The sequence below is a fragment of the Lingula anatina genome, chromosome 1 (genome assembly GCF_051362555.1).
Source record: "Lingula anatina isolate TDL-2025a chromosome 1, LinAna3.0, whole genome shotgun sequence".
Lineage (NCBI taxonomy): Eukaryota > Metazoa > Brachiopoda > Lingulata > Lingulida > Lingulidae > Lingula > Lingula anatina.
Window position 1 is genome coordinate 43924920 of NC_141767.1, and position 16488 is coordinate 43941407.

Sequence of the window (16488 nt, forward strand, 5' to 3'; positions counted from 1 at the left end):
ACACAGGAACTATTAGAAAATGGTGCATTGGGTGAATTTATAAAGAAATTTGACCTGTTTGTTATCCAAAGTCACACTTTTCTGACTTTTGGAACCGTCTACCAAAAAGTGTATAGTGGTCGGCGTGTCATTAAAGCTGAATAAAACGGTCATATTTCAGAGGTTTTCAAGATATAAGTATAGAAAATAACGTGATGAACCTATGCAAGTGTGAAGAAGAGGACCGATTTGGGGGATAATACATACATGAATAAATTGTTATACTTCAAAAAGTTTCATTTGACATTTTGCACATGGACTATGGTCTTCAATTTATGGTCACATTTCTATGCTGGAGGTAATGCCTTGAAATAGCAAGAAGGGGAATGTCACTGAATTGCAGAGGAAAATTTTTGGAGTAACCACATCAAAATCTAATGATAATATACTATGAGAAAACATGAAATCTAACACCGTAAAATCCAACTGAAAAGGTAAAACGACACAATTGGATAATCCCAAAACCAGTCAAATCACTATAAAAGGGAAAATCCATATAGTGGAATCAGGGACAAAAAATGGTAGAAAAACTGGACTTAGTCGAACAAATGAAGATATCTACAAAATACTATTAGGAAATATTGCATATAGACCGACAGGGCTAGTAACTTCATTCAACCTCCAGACTTAAACACACTAATGTAGAACTTGGATAATGTTGTTCTTATCCAGAACTTTGAGGAATTGTAAGGTATTACCTCCAATATTTCTGCAGCTGTTTGCTATTTTCATCAGGAAGAAACTGATTAGGGTCATTTCACCTGGAAAGCCAGGTCTATTGGCCCTAATCAAGGATGAAAGTTTATGACGGCTGCCGAAATATTGTAGATGATACCTGCAAATTTTGCATAGTCCTTGGTAAGATGATAATTATCCTTTTTACGTTTTGCTAAGAAGAGCTAATGGAGCTTTTCTCTCCTTAACATCCTGGCAAAGAAAACAAACGTGAAGAGCATGATTCGTACATTTTTCACAGTGCCTTCATGCACTTTAGTGGGGCGACTCATTGAACTGAATTCCACGTTTACTTACACTCATTGATTCTGAAAAAGCTTTTGACAGCCTACACCACAGGGTTCCATGTCTGATTAGAACTGTAATAGCATGGCAAAGAAATTTTAGTATCTAGAGAGTAAGAAAGATGTATCACCAATCTACATTTAGAGCTATACATAATGGGTGTCTCACGAAATAGTTTACAAGTCATTCTGACGTTGTATATATGCACAGTTTCATAATTCAAATCACAGCACATATAAATAACAGTGGTGAGGTAGACATCCATCCCTTACCCCTGTGGGCAATGGAAATATGACGTGACCGATACTGATGCAGGCAAGAGGAAAGGCAGAGCAAGATCTACATTTATTACTCGAAGACATATTCGAATGTCAAACAAAATGTTTTCAAACTTAAAGAAAACAGAAAGTTTCAATATACGGAGTATGGACATGGGGTGCAGTTTGAAAAAATGTCGGCTGGAATGACAACAAGCTGAACAATCTCGCCAGATGTCTTTAGATAGGAAGCCTTTGTCCTCGACTCCCTAAGGGAAAGGGCGAAGGAATGTATTGCTGTCTAAAAATGTCTTTGACACAGCAGTTGCACCACTTTTATCTGTAATATAAAAAAACGTTGAAATATATGTGAAAAGGGAAGGTAAAAGATGCACATTAACACTCGGAACTCACGTAACTTAAATCAAAGTAGCCATGAGTAATTCTCAATCTGTATGAGCACAAATGCCAAATGCGTGATGCTACTACATGTAGGTATTCCTGCTTTCATACGTGCGAATATCTGAAAGGTGAAAGCCTGTGTGGCAAATGTAAAACAAGAGATGCCTGAGCAACGGAACTATTTTAAAATGAGAAGACTCGTTGCTAATCTATACCGACTCAAGGGAAAAATCCAACCGGCATTTTCTCATGATCTTAAACCTGATCAAAAAGATCGGATTCTTGCATACCTTCCGGATCAGGATTGTGCTTTGTATTCCCCACTCCCCACCTCAGGTACGTCAGTTCTGTGTTTCAAAGATGTGCATTTCCTTCACATTGTTTTAATTGCATACGTTGTCAGCGCTATCGACACAATCAACTTAGACGTATTGAAATAGACGGGGGTTTTATGAGACTAAATCATTAAGTTCTCTTTGTAAATGCAAATGCGGGATTTTAAAGAGTCTAAAGGGGAACGGAATAAAGGCCAAGTAGTGATGCAATATGTCTTATTTTCTATTTAATAGAATAGAATATACGTCCCTATAGTATAATTGAATACAGGGTTTAAGTGCACTGTCCCAGAGGTGACCCTGTATCGAAATTTTGGGGGGAGAAAATGACATCAGGGCAGCAATCAAAATGTTCAAAACGGTTAATTAAACTAAATGAATGCACTTAATCATTACCATTCTAATAATAATAATAATAATAATAATAATAATAATAATAATAATAATGATAGTAGCAGAAGTAATAGTTGTAGTAACTTTGGATAATCTACTTTCTCGTTTAATTGCACCGTAAGCGCATGAAAGTTCTCAATGTGTATTGTTTTTAAAATCCGTGATCATGTAACAAAACAGTTATACACTTAGTGTTTCTGTCACTTAATGCTGATATTCGACCCGAATAATTGCCGTTAGATAGCCTCACCCAAAGTCAATAAGAGGACATTGGGCCATTCAGAATGGAAGATCCGAGTATCAACTGGTCCAGGGATCAAATATGGCGGACAATATATGAAAGGAAGACCGCTTAATAATTCACAACAGATGATTCTCGGGTCTACTGATCCGCTGATCAAAGACTGCATTCCCACAGATTTTAGATCGATCTTTCCCTGTGGGGAGTCTCACTAGATTACTGTCAGCTTAGTCGGTTTAAATGTCTGTCCCGCCTACTAAAAGCTGTAAGGGGGTAATTAACTATAGTGCGCGCTCGGCCAACAACAATTTAGCGTGAACCCCCAGGGAGTTAGGTCGATCCAGTTGGATCGATCTAAATCTGTGGGAATGCAGTCAAATATGGCGGACCCTTCATGGAAATAGAGCTGACTAATCCGCTGATGATCTCCTCGCCTCTGCACGCACCATTAAGCGGATTAAATCGCGTCTCCGAGGTTTAATTGCTAGATCCCTGCAAGGAAGTCGCATGTGGAGGCGGGGAAACATTCAGCGGATTAGTCGGTTCTGCTTTAATGTTGGTCGTCCATATTTGATCCGCGGATCAGTAGATCCTCGGACTTCTGTTCTGAATGGCCTCTAAGTGTATAATGTTGCCAACTCGGAACTAAGTGGGAGGAAAACACCCAGCCTGTAGCTCTTCCTTCACTCGACAAATTCTGGGTTTTCCTTCCCACCATACCATCTTCTTCAGCTTTTTTCCACAGCGAAAATGTTTTTACGTGACTTATGACTTAGGGTCTGTTACCACACAGGTAATGGGCTTTTAACTCATTAATTGTCCTAAGCTTACTTTCGCCCTCCCTATAGCACGTTCTTTGACAACGGATGCTTGATTATGTAGTTTGGGCTGGGTGCAGTATGTACAGGTAGAAAACTCATCAAAAGCCACATTTTTTAGTTTTGGTTAAAATATCATTTAATCGGTTAATTCAACGTTATTATAAACACAAAGAAACAGGTTAAAACTTTTGTCCCTCTCTTGACGCCTTAATCTACCACAAATTGTTATTAGTCTGACTTTCAATCACGAGACTATACACACTGGGAATAAATCTAAATCAACAAACACTGAAAGACAGCAAATGGTGAAATGAAGGGAAAATGAAAAACGAAAGGCCAGATTCGAAACAGTTCCAATCTAGCCTTTCGTCCAACCTTAGGCAGACCTAATTTGAATTAACAGTGTTTTTTTTTCTTTTCGAGACCAAAGTCAAACGATCGGAGTTTAACTATTTTTAGACGACAATATTTCTAAAAACGCCACAAGTCTTGAAGTTACGCAGACGATTGCAATATGTATTTCCTGTTATGGCATTTGCACTGGCTTTGTGAAACGTTGATGCCAGTCGTCTACTTAGGAAACCAGCAAAGATGTTTAAGACGGAATTTGAAAAAGACATGGGAGGCTTCATCCGATCCGCTTCTTTGGTGGTTTCAGGTTATTTTCAGTCCGATCTGATAAAGCCTTCGTTACCAAGTATTATTTGTCACATAATATTTCTGCACGCCCCGGTATATATATACTGAAATTATCTTGCCATGAATTTATTTTCACTACATTTGATAAATCGTTTCAGTGTTCCTAATTTTTTCAAATGTTAAAAGTGTTACATCTTTATACATATATATAAATATAAATATATATCCTATTGTTAAAAGCTACATCACTAATCACACAGACAACTTTATTAATTCAGATTAATAACCAAGACCAAAAGTTGTCTTTCCTTCATACTTTGATGGAAATCGTTATAATAAAACACATAGAGCACTGTGGTAGGAAGAATAGGGCACAGTGAGAGGAAATAAGGTTCCTATATTTCTCCTCACTTTGCCCTATTCCCAGCAAAAACAGAACGTTATTGTAACGTTATCATAATGTTTATGTAACCAAAAAACGTTATGGTAACGTAATAAAAGGTTCTGGGTTCTTAGTAGTACACTCGGGGTTGTGATCTACTTGTTAAGTAGTGCACAATAACAAGTAATGACTTGTCTAAGTATTTGAAATCCGATGCATGTACCAATCGACGTAAAGAGGACCTAACACTTATTTCAGATAAAGATAATCAAACAGTGGGTGTTTAAGAACTGTGTGCGTGTCGTACGTTTATCCAACGAAAAAAAAATCAAACATCATTGCACTTAAAATGAAACGAACGTACTAGGTACCTTGAACTTGATGCTAGACAGTGGCGTTTGCAGCACGAAGCGGAAATGAGGACGCGCTATTGTTATATTGTACAATATTCACACCAGTGAAGTCACAGATTCTAAATGTGATAGCGTTGGCTTTATAATATAAACATGGTTAGTAAATTATGTCACGTTCGTTGAACATGTCTTGGAAGGCATAGCTCACTGGTGGCGTGTGCATCATCTATTGCACAAACAAATACGTTTGATTAATATAGGCACGGAATGAACGCAATTTTAACGAACTGACCAAGACAACTTGCTCCTTCAATACGACAGGGAAAGATGATACATGGGGTGAACATTTACAAAATCCGTACGGAACTTCAAGATTTTGTTTACTAAAAATGACCCCTTCAATATAGCTTAAAGTTTCTTATGGCATTTAGAATAAAAATGAACGTCAATAAATACAATGCAAAAATTAAAAGTTTTGCACTTTCGTGGATGATACCCTTTTTTTCAATGGATTTTATGGATTATACTTAAATATGTTTCTAAAAGTATTCAGATGGACTTCCGGAACGCTTCATTCCGGCATTGCGTTTTAGTCTATGGTTTTTTAATAAAATCCCACAGGATTAATACAAAAATAATACCGTCAAATCTGTTACAATGTACATGTATGTGTCAGATGCTACATCACAAAGTAGTATTGAGTGAAATTTTATTGAATTTCTATGTATAATTAAAGAGTTATTGATGTCTATTTGGCAAGTTTGAAGGATGTGCAGGCACTGCACACGGATCTCTCCCAATTAGACCATGTTTTACATCTGACTAAATTGATTCGTCAAGTTCAAGTACTTGCCAAGTGATATCACCAATTCTGTCACAATAACTTTGGGATAATGTTTCCTATGTGGCAAATGATAAATGTGTTGTGCAAAAGAAAGAGACTATTCTCTAAGAAATGCGCTATTGTGGGCATAGATCTATATGGAGGGATTTATATGATTTTATTTAATATTACAATACTGCAACATTTTAATGTTCAAATCCAATGCCAAGACGACACAGATCTTGTGTTCAAGAATATCTTTATATTCTTTGTATAACATAAAACATAAGCAAATGTTACAAATACATGTTTCCATTAAAACTATATTTTATAACAGTATTAGCAAGAAAAATCCAAATACGGTCTCTTTCCCCCCACATAATATACATGTACAATCAGTTCAATCCATTAATTAACAAAAAAATTAAGGGCAAATAGTAACTTACGATAGATATATATTCTAAATTATCTTCAGCATATACGTACTATATACAAATTTTAGAAGGATGATTTACCAGAAGTATAGTATTATATTTACGAAGAAACATCTGACAAGAGTAGAAAGCAGCTGTTTTTACAAGCGTTGATTGGTGCTATTGTTATTATACAACTTTAAGTAGTCAACAGTATTTGATAAAAATACAAAAATTTGACCAACAATTGGGAACATCCGAGGTAGCTGGAAGGCACGAAAATTAGTCTAAAAAATCAAGGGAAGTTATAAATCTACGGGATTAAATAGAAAATAACCTTCATCGGCTGCAAGAGCGCGTAGCGGATGGGGGATACAGTCGGTTTAGTTTTGCCAATGCTAATATAAAACTGAACACAGCTTTCACTTCACAGTGATCGCGACTTGCTTTTGCGAATTCGAGTCAGCATCACATATCACATGCAGGATCTCGCGAGACTGGTGAGGTAAAAATGAAAGGTGACAGAAACCATCCTTAGTTTCCTTAATTCTGTCTAGTTTTAATGTGTTGAACAACAATTTAACACACACTTTTTGTGTTACCTGAGTTTTTTTCTTTTACGACACATAAAGTTTCATCCCTTTTTTCGTGGACCCTAATTTTTTTTCGGCCACGCCCGGCGTCACATACTGCCTTTAGCCTCAGTTTCGGCTATCTTGGATGTTCCCATTAAACCACTTTAAACTGGTTATTCACTTAAGTTTTCTCTTGAATCGCCATTATACCTTTACGTTAAAGTCAATTTAATACAAATATACATCAAAGGTCACATCAATATATATTGGTCACATCGATAAATATGGTTAAGGGGTTCGATAGGCTATAAGAACATACAATTGACAGATAATTTTTTCCATGTTTCTTCTATGTGAAATATTTATCTTTATATAAGTGCAATAAAAATAAACACTTTTGGAGCGCATACCCCCTCTCTTGTTGCTTTATTAACCATCCCACGCAATTCTGCCCAAAGGGTGACCAAGCATAAATTGTCAATTTTGTTGCTTTGTAAATTTGTAAGATAGTGATCGATTTCTGAAATAATAACTGATAAATAAGGTGTTTTCATAGAAATTGGCGTGGTCGACCATTAGGGTTTGAACTCCAATCCGCCCCCAGCGTTATTTGTTTTAGATATTTGTTCAGGATAAATGAGCCCCTAATTAGGATGTTTCAGTAAACAAATGCATTATTTTGCCTCTGTGGCGATAAAAAAGAAGTGAACATTTCAAGAATGATTCCTGGCTCGACATTGTAGTACTTATTGTTGAAATTAATCGGGCATTAAAAAGGTGTTGATGGCTGTACAGGTGAGGGAGATATGTTTGAAATCAATGTTACAGTTTTCACCCCAAACTTGGCTGAAATGCCATCAATTCGAGTTGACAAACTCACCCGATGTTAATTTGCTAGGACAGAACTATTTCATTACATGGCAATTTTTATTTCCGCATTATCTAAGCGGATAAGGGAAATCCATCGATCCGCCCTAGGTTCTCTTAATATAGCATTATAGTCAATTTTTGAATGGCTGCTTCTCTTTTTTTTTTCAGAAAGCACAGAAAGATAGTGATACGGCCATTTAGTCAATTAGACCGGAAGAAAATAGCGTTTTGTGATAAAACTCGTTAAACATCCTCAGTTTTTACATCAGGCTTTCATCAAAGTACCGACGCCTTGTTCTCATTACAGTCCTCACGAACCCGTGTGCATGTGTTCTTAGGTAGCTACCGCAACTGACTTCGTAGGCGCCTGACACATACAAGCCTGCACATCCTTTCATCCCTTTCTCACGTGTTTTCAACACCTTTGTTTCCCAGAGAGTCAGTGTAAGCTTTTTGACCAACTCTACTCATTGGCAAGTATTTTCACCCACTGGGGTCCTGCAAAACGATGGAGGTACTTTTTTTGTCCTCCTACAACAATGTCTGGAAAGCACCTGTGAGAGTACTTGTGGGGCACCTGTGAACCTGTAACTCAGACGTCATCAGCTCATATCTGAGACAATCCCGTCATGGTTGCTTCTTTATTATATTATTTTCTTCAGTTTACTTTTTTTTCATTGATGGTAGTGTCCTCCTTCCAAGAGCACTTTGCTAGAACACTTTTCAGTTAACTTTGAGTCAGGTTTGTTTTCAAATACTTTCATATTGTTAATGACAACATCAATTTTCAAAGGGTCTGTTCAATGTGAACCGCGTGTTCGTACAAAAAGTACTGTCTCGCTGAACGCCACACTTTAATTCGGCATTCAGTTTTGGTCTGACATCGCCGAAGCAGTTATTGGCATTTTCCCCAACTCCACTCTCGAGTAGGCCACAGGGGGACTTCCACGGTTGACGCTACCTCGCGTGAAAAACGTAGATCTGGTTGTGTTGGATCCCGTACGTGCACGGACTCCTGAGCTTGATTTCTGTGTACACTTCGCGTTGAAGATCAGAAAGATATATGGGTTGACCACGGAGTTGGCGACTGCAGCGGAACCAAATATGCCGTACCAGATAGGGTCAACGTTGGCCGTGATGTAGGTGACTATCATCTCCATAACATGGTATGGGGTGCTGCACAAGATAAACACAGCCACAATGACTATGGTCATGATGAGCGTCTTGGTCTTAGCTTTTTCTATTGAAGTCGACGGAGTAGACTGCAAGTAAACTCGATCACTTTTTCGGTCGGGTTGATGCACAATCTTGGCCGGTTTCTGGGGCAGACGCTGTTGGTTCGCTTTTCTTGATATTTTCAAAAAAATGCTTAGGTAACAGAATAAAAGTAACAACAATGGGATGAAAAACACTACCAGAGAAACGAAGGTGACGTAAGCTTGGCGGTGCCACTTGGGTTTATATCGGAACTGGTTCTCACACCTGCTGATCCCGTCGTCGTCACGCGTGTGGAACAGAAAGAGCTGCGGGAGCGACAGCAGCGCCGCCGCACCCCATCCAATGGCGGCGGTTACCCAAACCTTTAAAGAGAAATCGGTCATATTATAAAGGAAAACTAAAAAGGGGGGAAATGCACACATTCTTTTAAGCCGTTATGACTGAAATTATATTTTACAATGGAATGTAATTTCGATCATAAAATCTTCATGGTATTGCCTCTGGCACTTTCTGACTCCATATCTTTTGTAACATCCCTGTGTCGCTCAATTAAAAGTTAAGTAGTTCCGGGAAGTGTAGAACAGTTTCATTTGCGATGTTATTGTAATAGACTTGTGAAGATTCTTTTGTCTATAGCTACTTACACTTGTCAGACGAAATTTTGGCTGGTAAGACCAGACAAATAAAAGTAACTATAGACAAAAGAATCTTCACAAGTTAATTCCGGGCAGGTTTTTAGAGATTTCTCTTGTAATCGTTGCGATTTGTATTATGATGCATGAATTGGCCTCTGCGACAAATATGTACTTATTATCCAAAAGTTTAAAATATGGTTTATTTTCCTTTTTGAGATTCCAGGCGCCACGCACTTTCGCGGTTGGACAAACCTAAATGTTTTGACTTTGGATAACAAATAATTCTGTAAATTCGATCAAGATTATGTATTATATCCAAAAGCAATTTGTTTAATACGTCCTTCTGTAACCTTGTTTGAAAGGGTTGAGGTTGTATTCTGATTTGCAATCGTCATGCTGAAGACGATAAAACACTTAATTCCGGCCTTGTATTTGGACTATCATTATTATTGAACATCGAATCAATGTTATTACAGTAACTGAGTCAAAACTTTCATGTTTGAAGCCAATATTAAGTAGTTATACATCATTGAACCATGTTCGATAGTTTTTAAGAAATTCAAATTTCGGTGCGTTTTTCCATCCGATATCATAAAGGAAATGCAATCACATAAGCTAAGGTTTTCAGAACAGCTTTTGACATAACAGGCGAAAATAATTACCTCATACTTAAGATAAACCAAGGAAGCACAGAAACATTTATCTGGTCGATTGCAATCTGCCAAGAAGTATGTACGCTCGAAGTTTGGGCTTAGCCGATGTGTTGAATGGAAATCAAATGCCCTTAATCAGTTGCCAATCGCATTAAAAGGCCTATTAATTCATTCGACTGAATATTCTGGCATTTATACAGGCACATAACCGAGACATGCTTAAAGAGACCGCTTGTGGGCTTTGTGGGATCGTGGGAACCTGTTATTCTTTCTAAAGACTTTTTGCACACTTTACGAAGTGAAATTACAAGACGTGCTCAAAACTTGCACTGTGCGTTAACTGACAATAAGATAAATGCATTGATCGCTCTCTCGACTGGGGCTCAACGAAGAAAAAGAATCAAACACAAATATTCGAAGATTAATTTTGAGTTTGGGTCACCATTCAGTTATGATCTTCAATGCCTGAAAATTATTGATGACGCCGAGAATATGAATGAATACGAATGGTCTCTTAAAGCACTAGACCTATGATCAATAAGATCAGCTCTGCTTTTCTTGGGTCAGCATTTTAACGACCTAAGAATGACACTGAGTCAGTCAGATGATAAAAACGACGCAGTATGCAAAATAAAATTGTTCGGGCCTTGCCCACGAAATAGATCACTGAATGTCAACGTAAAATTTGAAAAAAAAAAAAAATAAATAAATAAATAAATAAAATAAAAAAGATTGTCAAAATTTTTTTTAAAAAGTTGCGTAACTATATGACTTTAACATCAGTTACAGACCCAAAGACATTTCACAGAAATGTGGGATTGTTTCCTTCGATCAACCGCAAAAAGCACGTTTAAGCAATCTACACTGAACAAGTAAATGAGACCAAGATTATAAACAAAAATCAACATGAAGCCTAAAACAAAACAAAAGAACAAAACAGCCATTTTCTTGCCATGTCTAAAAACTACGAGTGAGAACGGTATACTAATAACATGCAAAAAAATATTTACCGGATTGTGTCTCCGAAGCGGTGAACGGATTGCTTGGTGACGATCGAAGGCCAGAACGAGAAGCATAGCAGAACTGGCCATCATGGAAAACCCCTGGAGAAATTTTATGAATCTGCACATGAATTCCCCTGCCAGCCACTCTCTCTCAGGAATGCTCTCCCAGATAAATTGCGACACACAACATACGTCTATGACCAACCAATCCGCCAGCGTAACGTGAAGAATGAGACGGTTCACTCTGGATTTTCGTCGCCTTTGGCACCATAGCCAGGTGAACGCCGCGACGCAGCCGATTGTACCAACTATAATGAACACTAAAAGAGATATTACTCGACTTGCGACGTGAAACACTGCATCTGATGGACTGAGGGTATCTGAGCCATCACTGTTATTTCCTGAATTACCCTCAGAAGCATTCACCTCTACGACTAGCGAAGTCAGATTCATGGCGATATCTGTGAGAATTTTTCCCTCCAAATGCGTGAAGTCCAACAACGACAGAAACCTTCTTTGCGTTGATCTGCAAATGAAGAAAATAAATATTACGTTTCAGGTAATAGGCTTATATATTTATGACCAATCTACGCAACAAATTTCCTTGGTAATTGAGCCCCTTATGTTTTCTCAAATAATGATCACGTCTGTGTCATGCACTGTCCAAAACCTGAAGTTAGGTATAGAGGATTTGCAGACATCCAATCTCATTATAACTTTTTTCCTTCGCAAAACATATTATTAGAAGCGCTAATGTAATTCATAGAAAGGCGTCTACTTAACAGTAATTCGTCTTTCTCAGTCTGAGAAGTACGTGGGCTGTGACTGAACACCCCTCGTGTATATATATATACAAAAAATTTCCTTCGCCATTGTTCTTGCTTATACCGTGGGCTATCCTTGGCATCCCCGGGACCTTCTAAGCTTCATAAGTCAGTTTGAATATAGATACACCGATCGAACCAAAAAAAAAAAAAAAAAAATCCTCCTGCAACCCACCCCGATACATCTGTGTATACTTGATGTCGATAAGCAAATTTTTCCTGGAAATATGTGTTGTTGCTATCTTACTTTCTCGTGCTTGACACCTTCATTCCCGAATCCAATCAGGCCTTTTTACATTTATCGAACATTGAATTCATAATTGCCAAAATGAGATCATTTTCAAACATGTCTTATTGCTTACTGATAGTATGAATGAATGAAAACTAGTCAATCCACTGTAATAAGTTGCAGACCTTTTTTCACTTTGACCAGAAAGACTTGTTCACTAGCAACTTTTTCACGCACAATGAAACTCCACTGGCTTAATGCAAAACATTAGTGCCAGTAGGTGGGAAGCAAAAATATAACTTTTATAAATAAAATTAGGTGAAACAGATTTCGTCACTGAAAGAAAATCTTGCAGGTTTTAAATGCTAAATGCATGTTTTGCACACACACCCGCTTAGTACGGAATTTCTAATTGTTAACAGTAACAGGGTTTCTTTTATAGGCAGCGCATGGCATGTCTAAATATATACATCTGGGACTTAATTTCCGGTAGTACAGTTAATTAAGGGGACAGCAAGTTCCAAGGACACACGTTCTCAAGAACCGAGGAGCCATGGTATCTTGGGAGCAGCCTATACCTGGACACCAGACTGTCGCCGCAGTCTAAGCTGAATGGCGTCTATGCATCTGATACTCGTCTAAGACGATGATGTTAGAATATTTCATTTTTGTATGCGCTGTTAAAAATTAAAGGATCTCCGTTCTCGTAACACCGTTATGACAGATGCTTTATTTTTTCAAAGAAAGCTAATACAACAAATTTATATATTAGCCTATAACTACCGATATGGCATGTTTCTGTTAGTATGGCTATATTAATAATGCCAGCTAAGGTAGCGAAACTTTGAGTGCATTCGGAACAAGTTGATCCGCAGACTAACAGGTCTGGGGACTAAATATGGCCGACCCACTTAAAAATAGTGCCGCTAATCCCCCGCTGGTCACCCCGTCTCCACACGCGCCATCGCCGCAAGGGTCTTGCAATTAAACCTCAGAGCCGAGATTTAATCCGTTGAATGGAGCATGTGGAGGCGGGGAGACCATCAGGGGTATAGGTGTCTTGCTTTTAGGTGGGGTCGGCCATACTAAGTCGGTGGATCAGTTAGTCCGCAGTTCATCTGTTTTGAATGCGCTCTTTCACTCCCTTATCTTTGTCGCTAATCTTCTGATCTAGTCTGAAAAATTCAAGTTTTGAAATAGGTGATGTACTTTTGTAACAACCTAACTTGAATGTGAAGGATTCAGTTTGGAGGTTTTGCCAAAAAGATCGCCGTAAACGTTAAATTGAGAGCATTCATTTCAATCTTTTTCATTTGCCAGATGGCGCCAGGATAAGGGAAACTGCACGTAAGCGAGGTTTCCTACCAAAGATCCTTTTAATTCATTCTTTTCATCCTAGCAATTACTTGATATTGCTTGGGAAAAGATTAATTACAAAAAATTAATGATCAGTCTTGAATGGGAAAATAATGACTAAATTAATAACGCATTCTTTGTGCTAGAGTTTCATTGGGTTTGGGAATAAAAAAGGCTGCCATAGGATTTTTCACTTTGTCCGAAGCAACAAATTTTCAATTTTGAATATGGCAAGACTTGTCCGGTTAAAAACTAGAAAAGAGTAAAATAAGAAGAAATGGAGTTGGTAAAATGTTCTTTTTATCAGATATGCAAAATGCGTTGTATCTCGTATATCGGATACCATAGGTACGCATAACACTTCCCTACCCCATTCATGGTCCAGGTTGTCAATTTGTAATTTTGGAGAGAGACCCCCCCCCTCTCCCGCCACCCTCACAAGCTGATATATTTGTCCCGCATCTTATGAACTTGGCTGAAAAAGTTCAAGTTTTGAAATAGGCAATGTCGTTCTGTACCAACCTAACATGGACTTGAAGGTTCACTTACTGTGGCATGTAAACAGATATATTCCGAATTAAGTTTTTAAAAAAATTCTACTGATAAAAAAACAACCCAAAACAAAGATTCCTGCAGGTTTATTAAGTTTAATACAGAAGATCGAAATGAGTAGCCACTTTCCCATCCCTCAATACTCAACACGCACTAAAATAACCCACAGTTCATTTTTGAGAGTGTTTTGGCAATCAAGACGTCCTTGTATTGGATCTTATGAACAAAAATAATCATTCCAAAATTCTTGTCAGAACTCCTACTAGTTGACTATCACTTTAATACAAAATAAATTGCTTAAGAACAATAGAGTGTAAAAGGTCTAGTTTTCGAAATTCCGAAAAGGAAGATGCTGATAAGCACAAACTAGATGAAATGGCTCTGCGCAAATTGGGGAAGTGAATTATTCTCTTTCTTGGTCGTTGGTCTAGGTCTAATTGTATACGCCAAAACCATAAAAATATGCAGCAGATATCCCTTATCGATATGTGGCATGACCCTACAATAACAAAACAACACCGATATTGCAAAAATAATGCGCGACAAATATGGAGACAACGAAACGCTCGATAATAGGAATCGCTCTTTGGGGTCTATTTTACCATGGGTTTTGATATTACTGTATTTTCTGTATGACTGTGCTTTCTTGATTGATGAACATGCTATTTAATGTTGAAGCGTACCTTAAATAACATGTATTTATGTTTTTGAGCGAAATTCACGACTTTTTGAATGATTCTACTCTTTATAATGGTTCTTTGTAAAATTTGGATACATCTTTCTAACCCTGACTTCGCCATACATTAAAGATCGGTTAATTCAAATAAAGGGCACGTGGTAACCATGTGGCTTCGTAACTCGGTGCCATTTTGAAATGGATTAACGCCCATGAAAGCCGCAATGCTTTAAAATGTTTCAAATAGGGTCCTTGCAAATCTGCCACCTATACATGGAGTACAGAACCGACAGTGTCTCCAAAAGAGTTGAATCTGCCCTACTGAGGCGAAAACATCGTCTATTTCGAACAGAAAATTGGAATGTCTTCTTTTTGATAAGCTGTACTTTGTCCTCCCCCAACTCAATTTCAGTGATGCCTTGTCTATTCCCCTCTATTACGAAACGAATGATGACATTTAAGACAAAGGCGGATTGTTTCTACATTCTCATTGTTATCATTGTTATCTATTTTCATCTGGAGGGGGGAAGGGTTGAAGTAACCTTGTTTTTGCAGGCTTTTTTTGTCATCTTTAATGTTTTCGTTCTAATGTAGGATGGAGTTGGGGAATTGCTAGAGAATTCTGCGGGGAACTTAGACTTACGTGGCAAATCAGTTTTTCGTGTCCAGACATACTTATTTCCGAGACTTTCTTCATTTGACATATTTCAGATTTATCGTTCTAAATGCCAATGGTTCGGTTACTTTGTGCGGTACTTCCGGTCCGAAGGTTGTTCTGTCCCGTCAATTTTTAGAAGTGATCAGTTTTAGAAATGTTTTATTGGGGAATAACAGTAAAGACCGTTTGGATGCCGTATTTTATTATTTACAGTAATGGGCCGAATGCTGATGTACATGCATGCGTGTGTAAACAAAACAATTTGATACTTAGATTGTTTTTAGTACTGGCCAGTGCAGTGTTGCAACCCTATTGTCAGAGCTATCTATTAGTTTAAACACCATGGACGCATTTTACTATCCAGGAAAAGTTTAGGATGTAACATTTCAACGAGTTTGTTTTGCTGATTCCCGGACATAAATGTATTACCGCCATTCCCCATTAAAATTGGTATTTCTAGAAGGATATCATTTTTTATCTTTGGAGTAGGGTTCATCTGTAGCAGCTTTGGACTGTGGGAAATCCATGAGGGCCTCATGCTATAGCTGACTGGGATTTTTAGTAGTTCAAGCACGCTATTTAGGACGTGTTAAAACTGAGAAGTCTGTTTAAGTTGAACAGACCAAAGTTCTTCAGGTATAGAATGCGGATAACTTGGGCATACATTGTCCCTGGTGAACTGAGGTTAACGAAACGAAAGTAGCAAATTCAACCAATTTTGCATCCCAAAATTTGAAACCAATTCCTTTGTTTAAAAGCATTTTCGTACATCGCATATAACATCAGTATTCTCGCAAAGTGAACACAGGCAATTATGCCCAAGTCTGCATTCACAGAGCGTTCGTTACCCGCAAGAGAAGAGCACGTTGTTAATGTTACGGATATGTGGTTTCTTTTACCAGAAGCAGTTTGTAAATTGAAGTAACTTTTCAACGTGGCCGTAATGTAGAAAATAGGCTCCTATTTTTTGTGCGTCATGTCAATATTGGCAATGTTTTTTATTTCATGTGCTAAGGTCCTTAAACTTCAAAATACTGTATATCCATACCCGCACTAATGATTGTGTCACTTACGTCTTCAGACTGGTCGGTAATTCATTGCCAAGTCTCTTATTGGAAAA

General features: G+C 37.9%; 1 protein-coding gene across 2 annotated transcripts in view; it reads right to left on the reverse strand.

The window, feature by feature from the left end:
* Nucleotides 1–5947: 5947 nt before the first annotated feature.
* Nucleotides 5948–16488, reverse strand: part of LOC106158054 (cephalotocin receptor 2) — a 30956-nt gene continuing 20415 nt past the window's right edge. For both annotated transcript variants that reach the window (XM_013533892.2, XM_013533894.2), the window contains 2 exons: nucleotides 11080–11599; nucleotides 5948–9143 (listed from right to left, as the gene is read on the reverse strand). In XM_013533892.2, the coding sequence (XP_013389346.2) occupies nucleotides 8430–9143; nucleotides 11080–11526 (1161 nt within the window). In that variant the 5' untranslated portion in view covers nucleotides 11527–11599 and the 3' untranslated portion in view covers nucleotides 5948–8429. The remainder of the gene's footprint in view (nucleotides 9144–11079; nucleotides 11600–16488) is intronic.